Source organism: Nyctereutes procyonoides, unplaced genomic scaffold (genome assembly GCF_905146905.1).
Source record: "Nyctereutes procyonoides isolate TBG_1078 unplaced genomic scaffold, NYPRO_anot_genome, whole genome shotgun sequence".
NCBI classification, from domain to species: Eukaryota; Metazoa; Chordata; class Mammalia; order Carnivora; family Canidae; genus Nyctereutes; species Nyctereutes procyonoides.
This window is the reverse complement of record NW_026575035.1, coordinates 7,120,501-7,140,845: the sequence shown is the minus strand read 5'-3', so window position 1 is coordinate 7,140,845 and position 20,345 is coordinate 7,120,501. Positions and strand designations below refer to the sequence as shown.

Genomic DNA, 20,345 nt, shown 5'->3' with positions numbered 1-20,345 from the left:
AAAGTGCTTCTTGTAATAAGTATATCATTCGATCTTACCTTTTACTCAATCTTGGCCTCTGAATGGGGGTATTCAGAATATATTCACATTTATGTATCTAATGTGGCTATTATTCATTAGAATATTTCATCTTGCTCATTAAAACAAGTCATCTTGCTATTTATATTTGTCCGAGCTGATCTTTCCTTTTTCATATTGTCATGACTTCTGTTTGATTATTTTACATGATCTGCTTTTCTTCACTTCTTAGTTATGATTTATTTTAGTGGCTGCCTTAAATTTTACAATATATATCTTTATCACAGTCTATCTTTAAGAGATATTAAAACCACCACCCAGTGTAGAGCATAAGAATCTTATACTTCCATTTCTCCCTCACCCTTTAAGCTACTATTATCATACATTTTACTTTATGTATGCTATACACCATACAGTATCTCATTAATATTTTTACCTAAAACTATTACACTTTAAAGAGATTAAGAAATTCTGTATATTTACCCAAGTAGTTACCATTTATTATGTTCTTTTTTTATTATAATTATTCAACTGATACCATTTTCCTATGTCTGAGGGGCATACTTTAAAATTTTCCTGAAGGGGGACCCGGGTATTTCAGTTGGTTAAGCATCTGCCTTTGGCTCAAGTCATGATCCCAGGGTCCTGAGATCTATTCCTGCATCAGACTCCCCACTCAGCAGGGAGTCTACTTCTCCCTCTGCCCCTCCCCTATGCTCATACTCATTCAGTCTCTCTCATGCATTCTCTCTCTCTCTCTCAAATAAGTAAAATCATAAAATAAGATACAATAAAATTTTCTTGCAAGTGGAGGAAGTGTTAGCAATTAATTTCTTCAGCTTCCCTGTGTCTGAAAATGAATTTTTTCATCATATTTCTGAAACAAATTTTTGCCAAATATAGAATTCTAGGGAGATTACTTTTTCATCTTTCAGTATTTTGAAGACGCTATTCCTCTGATTTCTTGCTTATATTGGTTCTGACAAGAAATCTAATACTATCTTTATCTTGGTTTCTATGTGCACAACTTGATCATGTCTTTTTCTCTGACTCCTTTTAAGATTTTTCTCTTTATCACTTGTATTTGATAATTTGAATACCTGGGTGTAGTTTCCTCTTTACCTCTTATACTTAGTAACTCACTGAACTTCCCTATGGTTTCATCTTAATAAAACTTATTTGGAAAGTTTGGGTTTATGGTTTCATCTTAATGAAATGTATTTGGAAAGTTTTTGACCACTATTTCTGGAAATACATTTTTATGTACCCTGCCATTTTTAGGAACTCTATTTATATATTTGTTTGAGGTATCCTACAGCTAATCGATGTTTCCCCCCCTTTTTTTTCTCTGTATGTTTCTATCAGATGGTTTCTATTGCTATGCCTTCAAGTTCATTAATCTTTTCCCTGCAAGGTCTAATCTGCTATTTTCCTCGTCCTGTATACTTTCCATCTCAGATGGAGTTTTCATCTTTAAAAGTTCTATATGGATCTTTTTGCATCTTACATGTTTCCAACTTTCTAAACATATGGAGTATAATTATAGCAAATAGTTTTAACATCCTCTGCTAATTCCATCATCTATGTCAATTCTGTATCACTATGATTATTTTCATTATGGGTCATGTTTTTAGGCATATATGGGAATCTGAATGACATGCACTATGAATTTCAACTTGCATGCTGGTATTTCCCACTCCTTTTTTTTTTTTTTAAGATTTTATTTATTCATTCATGAGAGACAGAGAGAGAGGCAGAGGGAGAGGCAGGTTCCACACAGGGAGCCCGATGTGGGACTCGATCCCGGGACTCCAGGATCACACCCTGAGCCGAAGGCAGGTGCTAAACCGCTGAGCCACCCAGGGATCCCGTACTTCTCACTCCTATAAATCTTCCTGAACTTTGTTCTGGGATACAGTTAAGTGATTTGGAAATATTTTGTTCTCTTGCTTTTATAATTTGTGATTCAATTCCAGAGCAACATTTCCTCAACTAGGGGAATGTGCCAAGCTCCACACCTCAGTTCTCAGTGCCTGGAAGTCTCTCAGTGTGGTAGGCTCAGGCCATTGTAGGGCTTACCTCACTTGTTTCTTGCCAGTCAAGAATCACTAATCATCACTGCCTCATGTGCAATGTCTTCAAAATTACATTTTGTGTACTCTGTTTTATGGAGCACAGGATTGTTTCATGATGAGTATAAATAGAGTCCCTCTTACTACATATGAGCCGGATGCAATCTTTGTACTTTTAATCTATCTTTACCCTTATATTCAAAATAAGTTTCTTGACACCATATATTTGAGTATTGCTTTTCTAGCCAATCAATCTGAATATTACTTTGTAACTAGATTGTTTAGGTCATTTATATTTAATTATCAAAAGAGTAAGACTTAAATCTATTATTTTGCTATTTTTGTCCCATTTCTTGTTTATATCTCTTGTTTACTCCTTTTTTCACTTTTGCCTGCCTTTTTGTGGACTGATCAGTTTATAATATTCAATTTCAACTCCCATCATGGGCTTATAAATTATTTTTCTTTATTTTTTATTAGCATTTGTTCTAAAATATACAAAGTATACCCTCAAATAAATATTATACCACTTTACATAGGGTATAAGCACCTAAAAATACTATACTTCCCTTTCTCCTGTACCATTCTCCATGCTACTGACATCAGTTAATCAATCTATTTTCATGTATGCTAGTACACTAATTCACTATTATCTTTGCTTTAAATAACTATCTTTTGAAAGGTTTAAAAATGAAGAAAATATATTTTATATTTATCCCATATTTTATCATTTCTCGCACTCTTCATTCGTTTTCACAGATCCAAATTTCCACCTGTTAAGTATTTTCCTTTTGCCTAAATAGCTTCCTTTAAGATTTCTTGTAGTGCAAATCTGCTGAAAATAAATTCTCTCAGATTCTGCTTCTCAAAAGTTGTTTCCATTGCAAATCATCTATCTGGATAAGGAACCAATATCCGGAATATATAAAGAATTCTGATCTCTCAAAAACAACAATAAATAAATCTCAATTTAAAAAAAAAGGCAAGAAACTCAAATAGACATTTCTTCAAAGATGATATACAAATAGCCATCAAGCATATGAAAAGATACTCAACATCACTAATTATCAGAAAAATGCACATCAAAACCACAATGAAATACCACTTCACACCCATCAGAATGACCATTAATCAAAAAAGAAAAGAAAAGGAAGGAAGGAAGGAGAAAAGGAAAAAAGTATTGGTGAGGATGTGGTTCCATATAAATTTTAGAATTATTTGGTCTAGCTTTATCAAAAATACCACTGGAATTTTTATAAGGATTGCACTGAATTTGCAGCTTGCTTTGGGTGTTATGGATATTTCAATATCAATTCTTCCAGTCCATGAGCATGATAATGTATTTATCTTTGTATCCTTTTCAGTTGCTTTCATGGTGTCTTAGTTTTCAGGGTATAGGTCTTAAACCTCCTTGGTGAAATTTATTCCTGGGTACTTTATTCTTTTTGATACAATTATAAATGGGATTGCCTTCTCAATTACTCTTTCTGATAACTCATTATAGAAACCCCACAGATTTCCATATGTTGCTTTTGTATCCCATTAATTTACTGAATTCATTTATTAGTTGTAAAAGGTTCTGGTGAAGTCCGTTGGGTTTTCTATATGAGTATCATCTCATATTTAGGTAGTGAGTTTTATTTCTTCATTTCCAATTTGGATGCCTTTTATTTCCTCTTCCTACCAATTGCTGTAGCTAGGATTTCCAACACTGTGTTGAATAAAAGTGGGGAGAGTGAGCATCCTTTTATTCCTGATCTTAGAGGGAAAGCTTTCTTCTGTTTACCACTGAGTATAATGTTAACTGTGGGTTTATTATATACAGCCTTTGTTATGTTAAGGTACATTCCCTCTGTATCCACTTCTTTTGAGAGTTTTTGTCAAAAATGCATGTTGAAATTTGTCAAATGCTTTTTTTGCATCTACAAAGACGATCATACAATTATTTCCTTCATTTTGTTAATGTGGTGTATCATGTTAGCTGATTTATGGATGTTGTCATCCTTGCATCCCCCAAATAAATCTCACTTGACCATGATTTATTATCCTCTTAATATGTTATTGAATTCAGTTTGCTAATATTTTGTTGAGAATTTTTGCATCAATATTCATCGGTGATATTAGCCTGTAATTTTCTTTAAAATTGTATGTGGTGTCCTTTTATTTTTAAAGATTTTATTTATTCATGAGAAGCAGAGACACAGGCAGAGGGAGAAGCAGGCTCCCTGTGGGGAGCCCAATGTGGGACTCGATCACAGGACCCCAGGATCACAACCTGAGCCAAAGGCAGACGCTCAAACCACTGAGCCACCCAGGCATCCCTTATGTGGTATCCTAATCTGGTTTGCTACCAGGCCTCACAAAATGAGTTTGGAAGTATCCCCTCCTCAATTTTTTGGAAAAGTTTGAAAAGGATGGGTATTAAATTTTTTTTAATGTTTGGTAGAAATCACCAGTGAAACCACCTGATCTTGGACTTTTCCTTGTTGGGAGGTTCTTGATTACTGACCAATTTCCTTAGTACTAATTAGTTCATTCAGATTTTCTATTTCTTAATGATTCAGTCCTGAAAGACTATGTTCCTAGGAATTTATCCATTTCCTCTAGTTTGTCCGATTTGTTAGCATATATTTGCTAATGGTCTCTAATGATCCTTTTTACTGTGGTGTCAAATGTAATTTCTCCTGTTTCAATTTCTGGTTTTGATATTAGGGCTTTCTCTTTTTTTCTTGGTTAGTCTATATGTTTGTCAACTTTATCTTTTCAATGAACTGTCTCTTAGCTTTATTAATTTTCTATTATTTCTCAGTCTCTATTTCATTTATTTCTCCTCTGATCTCTATTATTATTTTCTTCTACTAATCTGAGCTTCATTGGTTCTTTTTTCCTAGCTCCTTCAGGTGTAAATTAGGTTGAGATCTTTCTTGTTTCTTGAGGTAGTCCTGTATTACTATAATATTAATATATTAATATTATTATATTTAATATCATAAAATATGTTAATTAAATTGATATAGTATCTTAAAATTGCTTTTGTTGTATCCCAAAAATTTTGGTATGTCAGAGTTTTATTTTCATTTGTCTCTCAGTCTTCTATTTTCATCTGACTCTCAGCATGTCTTTGCTATCTTCAATAATCTATTGGTTGTTGAGCAGCATGACATTTAACCCCCCCATTTTAGTGGTTTTTCAAGTTTTCTTCTTGTAATTGATTTCTAGTTTCATATTCATTGTGATCAGAAAAGATGGTCAATAGGAGTCAATCTTTTTTAATTTATTGAGGCTTAATTGGTGGCCTAACATGTGCTCTAGCCCAGAGAAGATTCCATGTGCACTTGAGAATAATATGTATTGTTGCTTTTGAATGGAATGTTCTGAATATATTAAGGCCATCTGGTGTCATATAAGGCTGATGTTTCCTTATTAATTTTCTGTCTGGATGATCTAATCATTGATGTAAGTGGGGTGTCAAAGTCCTCTACTATTATTGAATTGCTATCAATTTCTCCCTTTAGGTCTGTCAATATTTGCTTTAGATGTCTTGATGTTTCTATTTTGGGTGCATACATATTTATTAATGTTATTTCTTCTTTTGGACTGACCCCTTTATCATTATGTAATGCCCTTCCTTGGCTATTATTATGATTTTTGCTTTCAAATCTACTTTGTTTGCTATAATAGTTTTTTTTTTTTTAATACGCTCTACACCCAACCTGCGGCTTGAACTCATTACCTTGAGATCAAAAGGCACATGCTCCACCAACAAAGCCATCCAGGCACCCTTCCAGCTTTCTTTTCATTCCTATTTGCATGGAATAGCCTTCCCCATCTCCCTTCATTTTTAGTCCATGTATATCCTTACTTCTGAAGTGAGACTCTTGCATATAGATAGATAGATAGATAGATAGATAGATAGATAGTCTTGTTTTGTTTTTAAAATCCATTCAGCCACTGCATCTTTTGACTAGAGAGTTTAGTCCATTTACAACTACAGTAAAGTATGTACTTATTTCCATTTTGTTCATTGTTTTCTGGCTGTTTTCATAGTTCCTCTGTTCCTTATTTCTCTTTCCTTCTGGTTTGATTGCTTTATTTAGTGTTATATTCAGACTCCTTTCTCATTTTCTCTTGTGTATTTATTGTAACTTTTTGCTTTGTGGTTACTATGAGGTTCGTATATAACTTATTATGTACAGAATGGTCTGCTTTGAGAGGACAGTAGTTAAATTTGAACATATTCCAAAACATATTTTCTTCACCCCTGCCCATGTTTTATATATTTTTTTAAGATTTTTAATTTATTTATTCATGAGAGACAGAGAGAGAGAGAGAGAGGCAGAGACACAGGCAGAGGGAGAAGCAGGGTCCATGCAGAGAGCCCGATGTGGAACTTGATCCCGGGTCTCCAGGATCATGCCCTGGACTAAAGGCAGCACTAAACCACTGAGCCACCCAGGCTGCCCACGTTTTATATTTTTGATGCCATGTTTTGTATCATTTTATGCAGTCCTTAACTAATTATCATAGTTTTAATTTACTATTTTTGTCTTTAAGCTTTATACTTGTTTTATAAGTGATTTATCCTCCACTTTAATTTTTTTTTTGGGGGGGGGGGAGCAGAGAGAGAGGGAGAGAGGGACTCTCAAGAAGGCTCCACACCCAGCACAGAGCTTGATATGGGGCTTGATCTCATAACCTTGTGATCATGACCTGAACCAAAATCAAGAGTTGGATGCTTAATTGACTGGGCCACCCAGGCACCCCTGATCCACTACTTTTAATATATATTTACCTTTTCCAGTGAGATTTTTACTTCCATACATTTTGTTATTAATGTCATTTCTTTTCAGTTTATCGAAGATCCTTAAACATTCCTTATAAGGCTGATTTAATAGTGATGAATTCCTTTATGTTTTGATTATCTGAAAACTCTTAATCTCTCCTTCAATTCTGCATGATAACCTTGCCAAGTACAGAATTCTTGGTTGGAAGTTTTGTTTTTGTTTTGTTTTTTTTTCCATTCAGCACTTTGAATATGTCATGCCACTCTCTTCTGGCCTGCAAAGTTTCTGCTGAATATGAATGTTATCCCAAGCGAATGTTATCCCACCTGATGTTGTCCCAAGGATCCCTTATCTTCATTTTTTAAAATTCTTTTGTGTTTTCACTACTGTGCCTATGTGAGCTCCATTGCTGTGTCATCCAGTTCACTTTTCCAATACTCAGTTCATCCAGTCTGCTGTTGAACCCATCTTGTATATTTTTCAATTTAGTTTGCTCTTCAGCTCTTTAACTTCCATTTGACCTTTCTTTTATTGTCTCTTTATGAAAGATCTGTGTTCATCTATTCTTCTCCCAAGTTCAGTGAGCAGCTGTATGACCATTAACTTTGAACTCTTTATCAGGTTTGGATTGCATATCTCCATTTCATTAATATCATTTTCTGATGTTTTATCTTGTTCTTTCACTTCGAACATTGTCTCTCATCTTGTCTAACTTGTTTGTTTTTAGTTATCAGCAAATCAACCTATCTCTCCTTGTGGAGCAGCCTTGAAGGAGCAGCCTTGTGTAGGAGGTGTCACATGCACCTCAAAAGCAAAATCCCCTGATAACCAGAGCTAGATCCTCATGTGGGTTGTATGCACGGTCTATTGTGGTGGCACCATGTCTGTAGCACAGGGTGAGTGAAGTTGGCAGCTAACTCAGCTGCAGCATGTGGCTGTGTAGAGCTTTCACCTGGCTCCAACATGTGATTGCACTGTGGGAGTGGGCAGGGTTCTCAGCTGGGTGTGCCCACTGGCTCTAGCAATTTGAAAGATAATTACAAAATGGTTTCCACCAGAACCAACATTAGCAAGGTAGCATGAGTTCACAAATACAGCACCCATCAATGTCTTCATTTCCAGAGAAATGTCCCAACAGTTTCCTGCCTGACAGATGCTTTAAAATTACTAAGTGGGTCTTCTTCACAAAAGCACTTTTTTTTAAAGATTTTATTTATTTATTCATGAGAGACACAGAGACCGAGAGAGGCAGAGACACAGAAAGAGGGAGAAGCAGGCTCCATGCTGGGAGCCTGACATGGGACTCAATCCCAGATCTCCAGGATCACACCCTGGGCTGAAAGTGGTGCTAAATCACTGAGCCACCCATGCTGCCCACAAAGGCACTTTTCAATGTGGTATTTCTCTGCTGGTCCTGGGGTGAGTATATGTGCAAACGCTGTGAGAATGGATTCTCCATTCCCTAGTTTTATAGTTTCTCTTGATATAATCCTGGTTGGTTTTCAAAGCCTGGTGTTTAGGTGGCTTATCTCTCTTGTGCAGGACCTAAGGATTTGGGTTCCTATTGTGAAGAACTAACCTCTTGCTCCTTGGGAAAAGTTTTGTATTTTTGAGTTTTCTCCTGATTGTGTATCACAGCTGGGATGGGTGTCTTTGCAAAATGATGTCTCTGCATCTTCTCCCCATCTCAATGCTCTCTTTTGTCCTTTGTTATAGAGGCTCTGTTCCTTTGGTCTTGTGGTCTTTTTAGAGGAAATTATTTCATATGTGGGTTATTTGTTGCAGGAGGAGCAAGCTCATGGTCTTCCTACAGCACCATCTTGAATCCAACTTATTTTTTTATTTTGAGGTGAAATTGATGTAACACCAAATTAAGCATTTTGAAATGAACAAACCAGTGGCATTTAGTACATTCGCAATGTTGTGCAACTACCACCTCTATCTTGTTCCAAAATATTTTTATCACCCCACAAAGAAACTTTGTACCCATTAGGCAGCTGCATTCTATTTCCCTTACCTCTAGGCCCTAGCAAACACCAATCTGAGTTTTGTTTATACAGAATTACTCATTATGGATAGTTCATATAAATGGAATCATATAGTACATGACCTTTGCATCTGACTTATTTCACTCAGCAAAATATTTTTCAAGGTTCACCACACTGTAGCATATATTATTTCAGTTTTGTTTTGGTTTTTTATATATAGTTGAATAATAGCCAATGGTACATATATATCAAAATTTGTTCATTCTTCCATCTACAGGCATTTGGGCTGCTTCCATCATTTGACTCTTGTAAATAGTATTACTATGAACTAGCGTGTGTGTGTGGATGTTTTCAGTTCTTTTGGGTATACACCTAGGAGTGGAATGCCTGGGGTATATGCTAATCCTATGTTTAATTTTTTATAGAACTGCCAGACTATTTTCCACAGAAGGTAAACCATTTTACATTCCCACCAGCAATGTACAAGGATCTGCTTCTCTACATCCTCACCCACACTAGTTACTGGTTTTGTTTTTTATATTAACCATCCTACTGGGGATGAAGTGATACATCATTGTGATTTTTATCTGCATTTCCCTCATCACTAACAAGTTCGAGTATTTCTTCATTTGTATATTGGCTATTTTTATATTTTCTTTAGAGAATTGTCAATTCAAGTCCTTTGCCCATTTTTTAGTTGGGTTGTTTGTAGTTTTGTTGTTGAGTTGTCAGGGTTTTAGTTCTTATGTTTAGGTCATTAACCATTTACAATGTGTATATTAGTTTATTTTTCCCCTCTCAATTCTTTTCCATTAGTTTATATGTCTATCCTTAGGTCAGTACTACACTGTTTTGACTACTGGAGCTTTACAATATGTTTTAGAAATGAACAAGTATGAGTCCTCCAACTCTATTCATTTTCAAGAACAGAGTTTTGGCTGTTTTGGGCCTACTACGATTTCATATGAATTTAAGAATCTGCTTTTCTAGTTCTGCAAAAAGGTCACTAGAATTCTGATAGAGATCGCATTGAATCTGCACATTGCTTTGCATAGTACTGCCACCTCAACAATAACACAGAATATCTTTCCATTTATTTAGGTCTTCTTTAAGTTATTTTATTTAATTTCAACAATGTTTTGTAGCTTGTAGTATACAAATCTTTCAATTCCTTAGGTTTTTGAACAATATTAAATAGAACAGTTTTCTTAGTTTCCTTTTGGGATTATTCATTGCTAGTATACAGAAAACAATTTTATTTTGTGTGTTGCTCTTATACCAATTTTTCTCAATTGTTTATTAGCTCTAGTGGGTTTTTGCAGATTCTTTGGGGTTTTTTATTATGAGTTCATGATGTCTACAAATAGAAACAATTTTACTTCTTTCCCAATTTGGATGTTTTTTCTTTTTCTTGCCTAACTTCTCTGGCTGTGACTCCTACCACAATGTTGAAGAGCAGTATGAAAGTAAGCACACTTGTCTTGTTCCTGATCACAGGTAAAAGTGTTCAGTCTTTCACTGTTGAATTGGAGGTTAGCTGTGAGTTTTTCATAAATCCCTTTTATCATATTGAAGAATTTCCCTTCTTTTCCTAGTTTTGGAGTGTTTCTATTACAAACAGGTGTTATATTTTTCAAAAGTCTTCCTTATTAACTGATGATATTTGTTTGTTTATCTTCATCCTAGTAAGGCAGTATATTATACTGATTTCCCTATGTTGAACAGCTCTGGGCATTCCTACCTGGATAAATTCCATTTGGTCATGGTATATAACCATTTAAATATACGACAAGATTCAGTTTCTCAGTTTCTTAGTGTTTTGTTGAAGATTTTTGCAGTTGTATTCATAAGGAATATCAATCTGTAATTTTTGCATTGTTTCTCATGGCGTCTGGCTTTGGTATCAGAGTAATGCTGGTCTCACTGAATTAGGAAGTGTTCTATGTCCTATTTTGGGGAAGAGTCTGAGATGAACTGATTTTTTTTTTCTTTTAACTGGTGTTAATTCTTTAAATGTTTGGTAGAATTCACCAGTAATATCATCTGGTCCTGGACTTTTCTTTCTTTGGGAGGGATTTTTTTATTATTATTACTAATGCAATCTGTTTGCTTCTTATAGATTAGTTAACATTTTCTATTGCTTCTTGAGTCAGTTTTGGTTGTTTCTAAGAATTTGTCCATTTCACGTAGGTTATCCAATTTGTTAATATACAGTTATTAATAGTATTCTCTGATAACCTTCTTTATTTCTTTAATAAAGAAATAAATATTTCAGCTGCAATATTCTCACTTTTGTTTCTGATTTTAGTTACATGCATCATTGCTTTCCCCCCCTTTTTTGTGAGTCTAGGTAAAGGTCTATAAATTTTGTTGATTCCTGAAAGAATGAACTTTTGGTTATGCTGATTCTGTTATTTCCTATACTCCATTTCACTTGTCTCCATTTTAATCTTTATTATTTCCTTTCTTTGGCTCACTTTGAGTTTAATTTGCTCCACTTTTTCTAGTTTCCATAAGGTGAAAAATTAGATTATTTGAATTCTTTTGAGCTCTTCTTTTTAAATATAGGTACCTACTGCTACAAGTTTCCCTCTGAGCACTGCTTTTGCTGCATCTCAGTAAGTTGTGATATGCTGTGTTTTCATTTTTATTTCTGTATAATTATTTTCTAATTTCCCCCTTTGACCTGCTGGGTATTTACGAGTATGTTGTTTAATTTCTACATATTTGTGAGTTTCCCAGTATTATTGACTTCTAGTTTCACACCAGTGTGACCAAGATACTTTTATGATTTCAGTTACTTAAACTGTATTGAGATTTTTTGTGTGTGTGTAGGCAGCCCAGTGGCCTAGCAGTTTAGCGCCACCTTCGGCCGGGTGTGTGATCCTGGAGACCCAGTATCGAGTCCTGCATTGGACTCCCTGCATAGAGCCTGCTTCTCCCTCTCCCTCTGCCTGTGTTTCTGCCCCCCTCTCCCTGTCATAAATAAATTTAAAAATTAAAAAAAAAAAAAAAAGATATTTTTTTTTGTGGTCTAACATATGGACTACCCCTTGTAGAGTGTTTCATGTGCACATGGAAAAAAATGGGTATTCTGCTCTTACTGGGTGTTTTGTGTATGTATATCTATTAGATCCAAGCATTATATGGCTTATAATGCTGTGCAAGACCTCTATTTCCATACTGATCTGTCTAGATGTTCTATCCCTTATTCAATGTGAAGCATTGTAATTTTTGACTGAATGATTGAAACCATAAATTTTATTGTTGGATTCTGAATTGTGTTGCATTCCTCTAGTGTTGGACTTTTTCTGGTGTACAATTAAGTTACTTGGGATCATTTGAAGTCTTCTGAGGACTCTTCCCAATGCCTCATGTATTACAAGGTCTTTAGACTCCGAATGTTCTAGATACAAACTATTAGCAGCCTTGCATGATCTCTGGAAATTGTTTTCTTACTGCCTTCCAGTAGTTCTTTCCCTGACTTTGAGTAGGTCTTAGTCATGCATTTACAGATTGGAACTCAGTTAAAAACTCAAGAAGCACCCTCTGCAGATCTCCAGAATGTTTTCATGTTTGAGTGTACTTTTTTACTTACTTATATACTCACCCCTCTTCCCCAAGTCTCTTCTCTCTGGCACTGTGCCCTGCAATTCTAACCACCTTGGCCTTTTCAAACTCACTTTTGTTTCCTAATCTTAGCAAAAGGGAGCTGTTCTGGTTCTTCCTCCTTGCACTGCAGCCTATGAACAACCTCTAGGCTTTACTGCAAACTGGTGTAGAAGAGCTTACCTCATTTGTTTCCATTCTCTCAGGAATCAGTTTGATGACACCTGCCATCCAACGTCTAAAAATCACTGTTTACATATTTATATGTTCTCAAGTTGTTTAAGGAGGAAGGGTATATTATTACTGCATAACAAATTACCCCCAACTTATTAGCATCTTAAAAAAACAAGCATTTATTTTTTTTCACACAGTTTCTGAGGTTCAGCAATCAAGAAGCAGCTTAGCTGGGTGGTTCTGGCTCAGGATATCTCATGAGGTTGCAGTCAAGATGTCCGTGGGCCAGTAGTTTACAGCTGGAAACTTGACAAGGGCTGGAAGATCTGCTTCCAAGAAGACTCAGTCACACACTGTTGGCTAGAGGCCTCAGTTCCTTGTTAGCTGTTGGCAGGAGGCCTCAATTTCTCACCACATGGGCCTTTCCATAGAGCTATTCACAACATGGCAGCTAACTACTCTGAATGAGCAAGGGGGAGGAGCATAGAGAGGGGAGGGCAGCACAAAGGGAGAGAAGAGGCAAAAGCCACAGTGTCTTTATAACCTATCCTTGGATTATCCATCACTTCCACCATATTCTATTGACCACACAAACAATGTGTGAGGGGATTATGCAATGGAATAATCAGGTATCAGGAAGCAGAGATCATTAGGGCCATCTTGGAAGCTGGCCACACAGAGGAAAAATCCTGTTATCCCAACATGGCAAAATGCCAAAGTCCTGCTTACACATTTTAACTTCCTTATGTTGTTTTTTTTTTTTTTTAATTCTCAGACTATAAACTGCATCCTACGACTTTGAGAAAGATGGCAAGATTGTAGATTCTACTCCACAGCCAGACTTAGAGAAAAAATAACTAAGTAGCAGCAAGTTTTAAAAGAATAGAGTCCTTCCTTGGTGCCTAGGGCAAGAGGGAGGAGGGCATTTACAGCACACCTGGAGTTGAGAAATGTTCAAGTGGCTTTTCATTCCCCCAAACAACTACTCTAATGACTAACGTAAACGTCTGCCCTCCTTTCTCATCAATCTCTAAAGCCAGACAGCAATAGCAACAGCAATTATTAATTGCATTAGCAATAGTACCAGGGCCAAAGCGAGGCATTTTGCCTCTGTTATTAGCTCAATTATTCCTCACCATAAACCTGTGAGATAGGTTATCATTATTCCCTAAAGGCTAAGCCTTAATTTCTTGATAATCCTAACTTGGCTTTATACTTCATAGTATATCCTGATACACGTTTATTTTTCCTACCTAACACCTGGCTCCCCCTTGCCCTGTAGGGTTCTTCTACTCTTCTGGCACAAAAATGCCATTTTGTCCTACCTGTCCTCTCATTCCATGTGAGTCAGGTCTTAAAGATTTCTCTTAGCTCTCACGTTCCCAACACCTACCACCATAACTCTTTCAAAGAAACCACCAGGCTACTGAGACTTGTTAATACCCTCCTGCTGGGCTCTCCCCAATGCTACAGCTGCCTAATATACACTTCCCCTTAAACTCTGTAGAATATATGCTATTTAGATCTGCCTCATCAATTAATCCCAAAAAACTTTGCCTTATTTCAGCCACTCATTTAAAAATATGATTTCACAGCACACGTGCCTTCTTAATTTAGATTTGCTACAGCTTAATGCTAAAATGGGTTTCCTTTCCTTAAGGGTTTATAATTAATCACCAGGGAGAAAGATCCAAAATATACCAAACTCTTACTTAGTACAGTACCCTGGAAACATAGGTTCTCACTAATTATTTGTTGAATAACAAATGAAAATATATAAAGTAATAATTATAAATGCTAGCTCAGAAAATTCTCAAGGGGGTATATTCAAAAACTTTTATTTACAAATAAAAAGGAAAAGTTACCAGTGGACACATATAAACAATTCACAAAAAGACAAAACACAAAAGAACAACAAATAGAAGCAAATAATAGAAATGCAAATCAAAGTATCACTTTTTGTTGAATTGGCAAACATTGAAAATTTGTCAAAAAAGAAAACAGGCATTCTAATAGATATTATTTTGTATTTTTGGTGTTTATGCATCAAATATCTTCAAAATTTGCATACCCATTTGGCCAGTAATTCCTCCTAATAATTAACTGTAAGAAAATAATGGACAAAGGAACATAATTATATGTTAAAAAAAAAAAAACACTGTGGCACTAACTATAATACAAAATTTGTACAACAATAAGGATTTGATTAAACAAATTTTAGTAATTCCACACAAAATATTAATGTCACTTCAGAATATTATATAATCCTAAGTTTTTTAAAGTAACATAGATTAACATAAAAACATACCTGCATAGAAAAAAAAATCTAGAAGTATACACCCCAAAATGTTAGCAGTGATTATCTCTGTAAAAGAATAATGGAATCATTTGTGATTTTTTTCTTTTTGCTTATCTCTACTACCTAATTTTTCTACATGAGTTGCACATGGACAACACACATTCTTAAAAGGCAAAAGTAAAAATGCAGAGTAGAATTTAAAGGTAGAGCTGCCATCACTATAATAGAACATGGAACATTCCCATGTTCTCTAATAATAATAATGTCATGCAGAATTAACACCAAGTTAAATATTTCAATAGCCTTATTTTTAAGTAGTACTAAGAACACACATGGAAGAATGTTAGTACTATTCAGGCATCTTAAGACAACAAACAAAAAGACCTCTCAAATACTAATCCAAAAGACAGTGTTGAAAATCATGCAGTAAAAACCTCAACTGCTTCAAGGTAAGTGTCAGCTTCAATCACCTTTTCATGTCTTTTCACATTATCTTGAGAGCCTACACTCTGATGGGAAAGCAGTCACCACGAAAATGGTAAAAGATCAATCACTCATAAGTTTAAGAATTCAAGGCAACTTTAAGTTGGGCTGAAAAAAAAGTCTTCTCTATAACTTCTATTCCAAATTAGATTAATTTTTCTCTTCAGGCTTGAACATTTTGGGGTGAGGGGGATAAAACTTAGGGAATAACAAGAGAGAATCCTGAGGGGAGTCTAGACATGCATGTGTGTTACAAGCAAAGCACATATATCTCCAAGCGCTGTGTACAATGGTTGGTGCTAGGGTTGTCACTGAAGCAAGGAGATCTCCATTCTTTTCAACAGTAATCACCTAATTGTGTTGTCAGTTTAGGTATTATGTGCTTGCTTTACACAAATGCCATTAACATAAAATCTCTTTCTTATGCAAAGTTGTTCCTTGATTTTCTCCTTGTACTAGAAAATTTTCTTGGACAGGGAAACTGCTTGTGGCCCTGCAGAATGTTGCCTGAAATTGCTGTGTAAGGCCTGATTCAACAGGACCAGTAGATCCAACATAACAATAAATCTTCATTGAACTAATCTATAATGTTCAATGATGTTGACTGGCATGAAAGGAGTTCTTTCCACTTGTCTATGGCAGATTATAAAAAAAAAAACTATTCTGATTGTACCTGTATAATTAACAGCAGGTATCCATACATTTAGCATCAACACCAACCTACAACATAGTTTGCAAGTCATGTCTCATAAAGCTCCATCAATACATCCAATAGGATTTGACAGCAACTGTGAAAGTACAAAAAGCACTAAACACGGTACAGCTTTATGATTCTTTTAAACCTACATTAGTAACATCTTTGATGAAAGCAATATTCATTGCACAAGAAAATTTTCTAGTACAAGGAGAAAATCAAGGAATAACTTTGCATGAGAAAGAGATTTTATGTTAATGGCATTTGTGTAAAGCAAGCACATACCTAAACTGACAACACAATTAGGTGATTACTGTGGAAAAGAATGGAGATCTCCTTGCTTTAGTGACAACCCTAGCACCAACCATCCACTTATTCAGCAAATATATGAAAACCATAAGCAAAACTATTCTAGGATCTGAGGAAATAAGAATAAACAAGCCAAGTCACTACTTTCATAGACCATATGGCCTAACAAGGAACAGAAATGTTAGGCAAACAATTACATATTTGAATATAACTGCAAATGTCAGGATTTCATTAAATAAAAGGGCAAGGTACTCTGAGAGCAAATACTAGGCTGGGGAGTCAAGTGAGTCAACCACAGGGGAGGGAAAGAAAGGCCCAGGCAGAGATAATCTATGCAAAGCCCCTGCAGCTGGAATGACCTTGCCCAATCCAGGAACTGAAACATTTAGATTGAAAGCATTTAGATTGTTTCCTGGGTCCACGTTAATTCTGAGATGTATAAAGACACCCAAGTTAAGAGATCAGGTTGGCAACTGCTACACAGGTCTAGAGCTCAGGAAAGAGATCTAGACTAAGTATGAACTTAGAAGTCATAGGCTTAGAGATGGTACGTGATGCATGGGAACTAGAGGCTATTACTTAGGCAAGGTGGACTGGACAGGCAGGGGCAGGTGTGTTATTACTTCCTCAAATCATGCACATGAAAAACTCATTACTTCTTGCAATCAAATTAATTACTTCTCTCTTAATTTACAAGTCTGAAATAAAACAAAGAATTTTCTAATATTATAATACAATGCCCTATTTGTTCAGAAAGGATAAGATTAAATGTATAAAGTTCTTGGAGAAATGCCAAGACCTAAGAAAAATATTTCTTTCAGAAATCTAAAACATTATATGCTAAAGTTTATTTAGCAAGGCACCTCCTTCTAGCCTTTTCCAGTGCCCTAGAAAAGGAACTTTTTTTAACACACTGATAAAACTACGTCACAAGATTTGTCACTAGAAATGCTTTCCGTCTGTAAAACTGCTACCTACTGAAGCTAGATCACAACTGTAAGCATTCTGAACAGACCAAATCCTGGAGAGATGTAACATCAAACAGAACAGACGCATCTTCTGCTCTGCACACTCAAAAGTTAACAACTTTCACAACTATCACTATAATCCTTAAACAATCTGCCCTGCACAGTCTCCTATGATGACTATATAGTACGTAATTGCTCTGTAAAGCAGTGGTCAGGTCATGGTTATAGAAAAGCTGGGTTAAAACGTTCCACAATTTATGGCCGAAGCACCATATTAATAAGTAGGACATGCCTTAACACAAACTCACCTGATTTATTTGAAGCATGTTAAAACAATATTGACCAAACTGCTGTATCCCTCAGGGCTCCAAAAACTGAAAAATGAAAATGAAGATATAAAGTTCATCTTAGTTGGTAATCTCAATGATTAGCACTTTAAACATATGTCCTTGATCAAAAATAAAATGGAGTAGATCTAGATCAACACAGAACTTTCTATGATGATAAACAGGTTTTATATCTGCACGGCCTAATCCAATAGCCAATGGCCACAATGGGCTACTGAGCACCTGAAATGTGACTAATGCACCAAGAAAGTAAATTTTTAATTTTTTTAAATCTTCTTTAATGTTAATCTAAATTTAAATAACTAAATATAACTAACAGCTATCATAGTGGACAATGTAGATCTAGGATGAAAGATGTCCCTTCTGGCTCTACAATTCTAAGATAATTCCAGCAAAAATGAAGCTATTAAAAATAATCTAAAAAATTCAGATTAATATTTAATGTATACTCCCTTTTCTCTAGTAACGTTTTAAACAGCCTCATTCCTAAACTCTATAAGCTAAATTAAGGCTAAAAACAATGCAACACATACTCTTCTACATGGTATGGAAGAGTATACAGTACTTAGCTGGATTTTTTTTTGTTTGTGGTTTTATCATCACTATAAAAACAGCTTGCATAATAAAATTCCACATAAAATTTTCAGAGAAAGAAATCACCATCTGACACATCTCATTGTTAGATTTGGATTTGTTACCTTCTGGGTCTCACCTCCTCACCATGGTTATATTTCTTTTCATGTGGCAAATCTCTTCTACATTTAATTTAAAAATAGATACTAAAGAAGAGCAAAACCCCCAAATCTTATAAACAAATAAATCATGGATTCCTATAATGGTAAAAGTTTACATAAAAAATAAATTATGGCAGGAGCACCTGGGTGGCTCAGTTGGTTAAATGTCTGCCTTCGGCTCAGGTCATGATCTCAGGGTCCCGGGATGGAGCCCCATGTCCAGTTCCCTGCTCAATAGGGAGCCTACTTCTCCCTCTCCCCTTACCCCTCCCTCTTCTCGTGCTCTCTCTCTCTCTCTCTCTCTCTCTCTCTCTCTCTCTCTCTCTCTCTCTCTTGCTTTCTCTTTCTCAAATAAAGGAATAAAATATTTTTTTTAATTTTTATTTATGATAGTCACAGAGAGAGAGAGAGAGAGAGAGAGAGAGAGAGGCGCAGAGACACAGGCAGAGGGAGAAGCAGGCTCCATGCACCGGGAGCCCGATGTGGGATTCGATCCTGGGTCTCCAGGATCGCGCCCTGGGCCAAAGGCAGGCGCCAAACCGCTGCGCCACCCAGGGATCCCGGAATAAAATATTTTTAAAAGCAAATAAATAATCTATGGAGGAGCCTGGCTGGCTAGCCAGTAGAGCGTGCAACTCTTAATCTAAGGGTTCTGTGTTCAAGCCCCACACCCAGCGTAGAGCCTACAAAAAAAAAAAAAAAATTCTGTACAGACCCTCCCCAAAATTATCTAAAAAGCAACAATACAGGCAGCAAAAGAGTTAAATCCAATCACTTAGGTAGAAAACTTTATGCTATGAAACTTTAATATTAAACTTTCCCTCATACGCAAAAGTTTTATACACACACACACATAGATTCACATATATACATATATGGCTACCATTTTCTTAAGATGACAAATTGGGGTCAATTCTAAATGAATTTGAAAGTTTTCTGTATCTATATATCTTAGAATAGCGGCCTCAGGATCTTTAACAGTTTTCATTTTTTCCAAGAGAATCATATGCTATAGAAACGGCACAATGGCTAAGGATCACATAATTTGAATTTTACTCCAAGCTCTTCAGGAGATTTTACCTCTTGAGCCTTGGAAAATTACTTTGTGTATCTTTGTGTTCTTTTTATTTTTTTTTTAAATCTGTAAAAAGTAAACTAAAGTAATTGTGGTAGGCAAATAACAAATAGAATACAACAGAAATAATGAGACACCACTCAGAACATTGGGTTACAAAAAGACCACAATGACCATCTTGGGTGTTACCTGGTCTCATTCTCTCACTGTTTGCTCTGAAGGAAACTAGCTGCCATATTATGAGCTACCCCTTGGACAGGCCCAGTTGGCAAAGAACTAAGAAAGGCCTTTGGCCAATAGCCCAAAAGAAAGTGAGGCCTTCAGGCCTATACCCCCCCAAGCAAATGAATCCTTCCAAGAGCTATATGAATGAGCTATATGAATGAGCTTGGAAGCAGATCTTCCCCTGGTCAAACTCTCAGATGAGAACACAGTCCCAATGATAGCTTACCTGCAACATCTAAAAGACCTTGAGCCACAAATACAAGGTAAGCTGCACCCAGTTTTCTAACCCATAGAAACTAAGATAATTAATGTTTGTTGTTTTAAGCCCTTTACTTTCCAGGGTAGTTTGTTATGTAACAATAATAAGACAATCCATTCAACTCTAAAATTCTATAATCCTGTGGTGTTGGGATCCCTGGGTGGCTCAGCAGTTTAGCATCTGCCTTCAGCCCAGGGCATGATCCTGGAGTCCCGGGATGGAGTCCCACATCAGGCTCCCTGCATGGAGCCTGCTTCTCCCTCTGCCTGTGATTCTGCCTCTCTCTCTCTCTGTCTCTCACGAATAA

The 20,345-nt window shown here is 35.9% G+C and overlaps 1 protein-coding gene across 7 annotated transcripts in view; it reads right to left on the bottom strand.

Annotated features, from left to right (window-relative positions):
* Nucleotides 1-20,345, bottom strand: part of STAU2 (staufen double-stranded RNA binding protein 2) — a 294,957-nt gene that overhangs the window by 268,049 nt on the left and 6,563 nt on the right. For 5 of the 7 annotated variants that reach the window (XM_055318242.1, XM_055318241.1, XM_055318238.1 and 2 more), the window contains exon 2: nucleotides 17,707-17,772. In XM_055318242.1, the coding sequence (XP_055174217.1) occupies nucleotides 17,707-17,724 (18 nt within the window). In that variant the 5' untranslated portion in view covers nucleotides 17,725-17,772. Of the gene's footprint in view, nucleotides 1-14,953; nucleotides 15,011-17,706; nucleotides 17,773-20,345 lie in introns of those variants that run through there. The other 2 variants (XM_055318239.1, XM_055318240.1) reach the window with 2 other exon arrangements.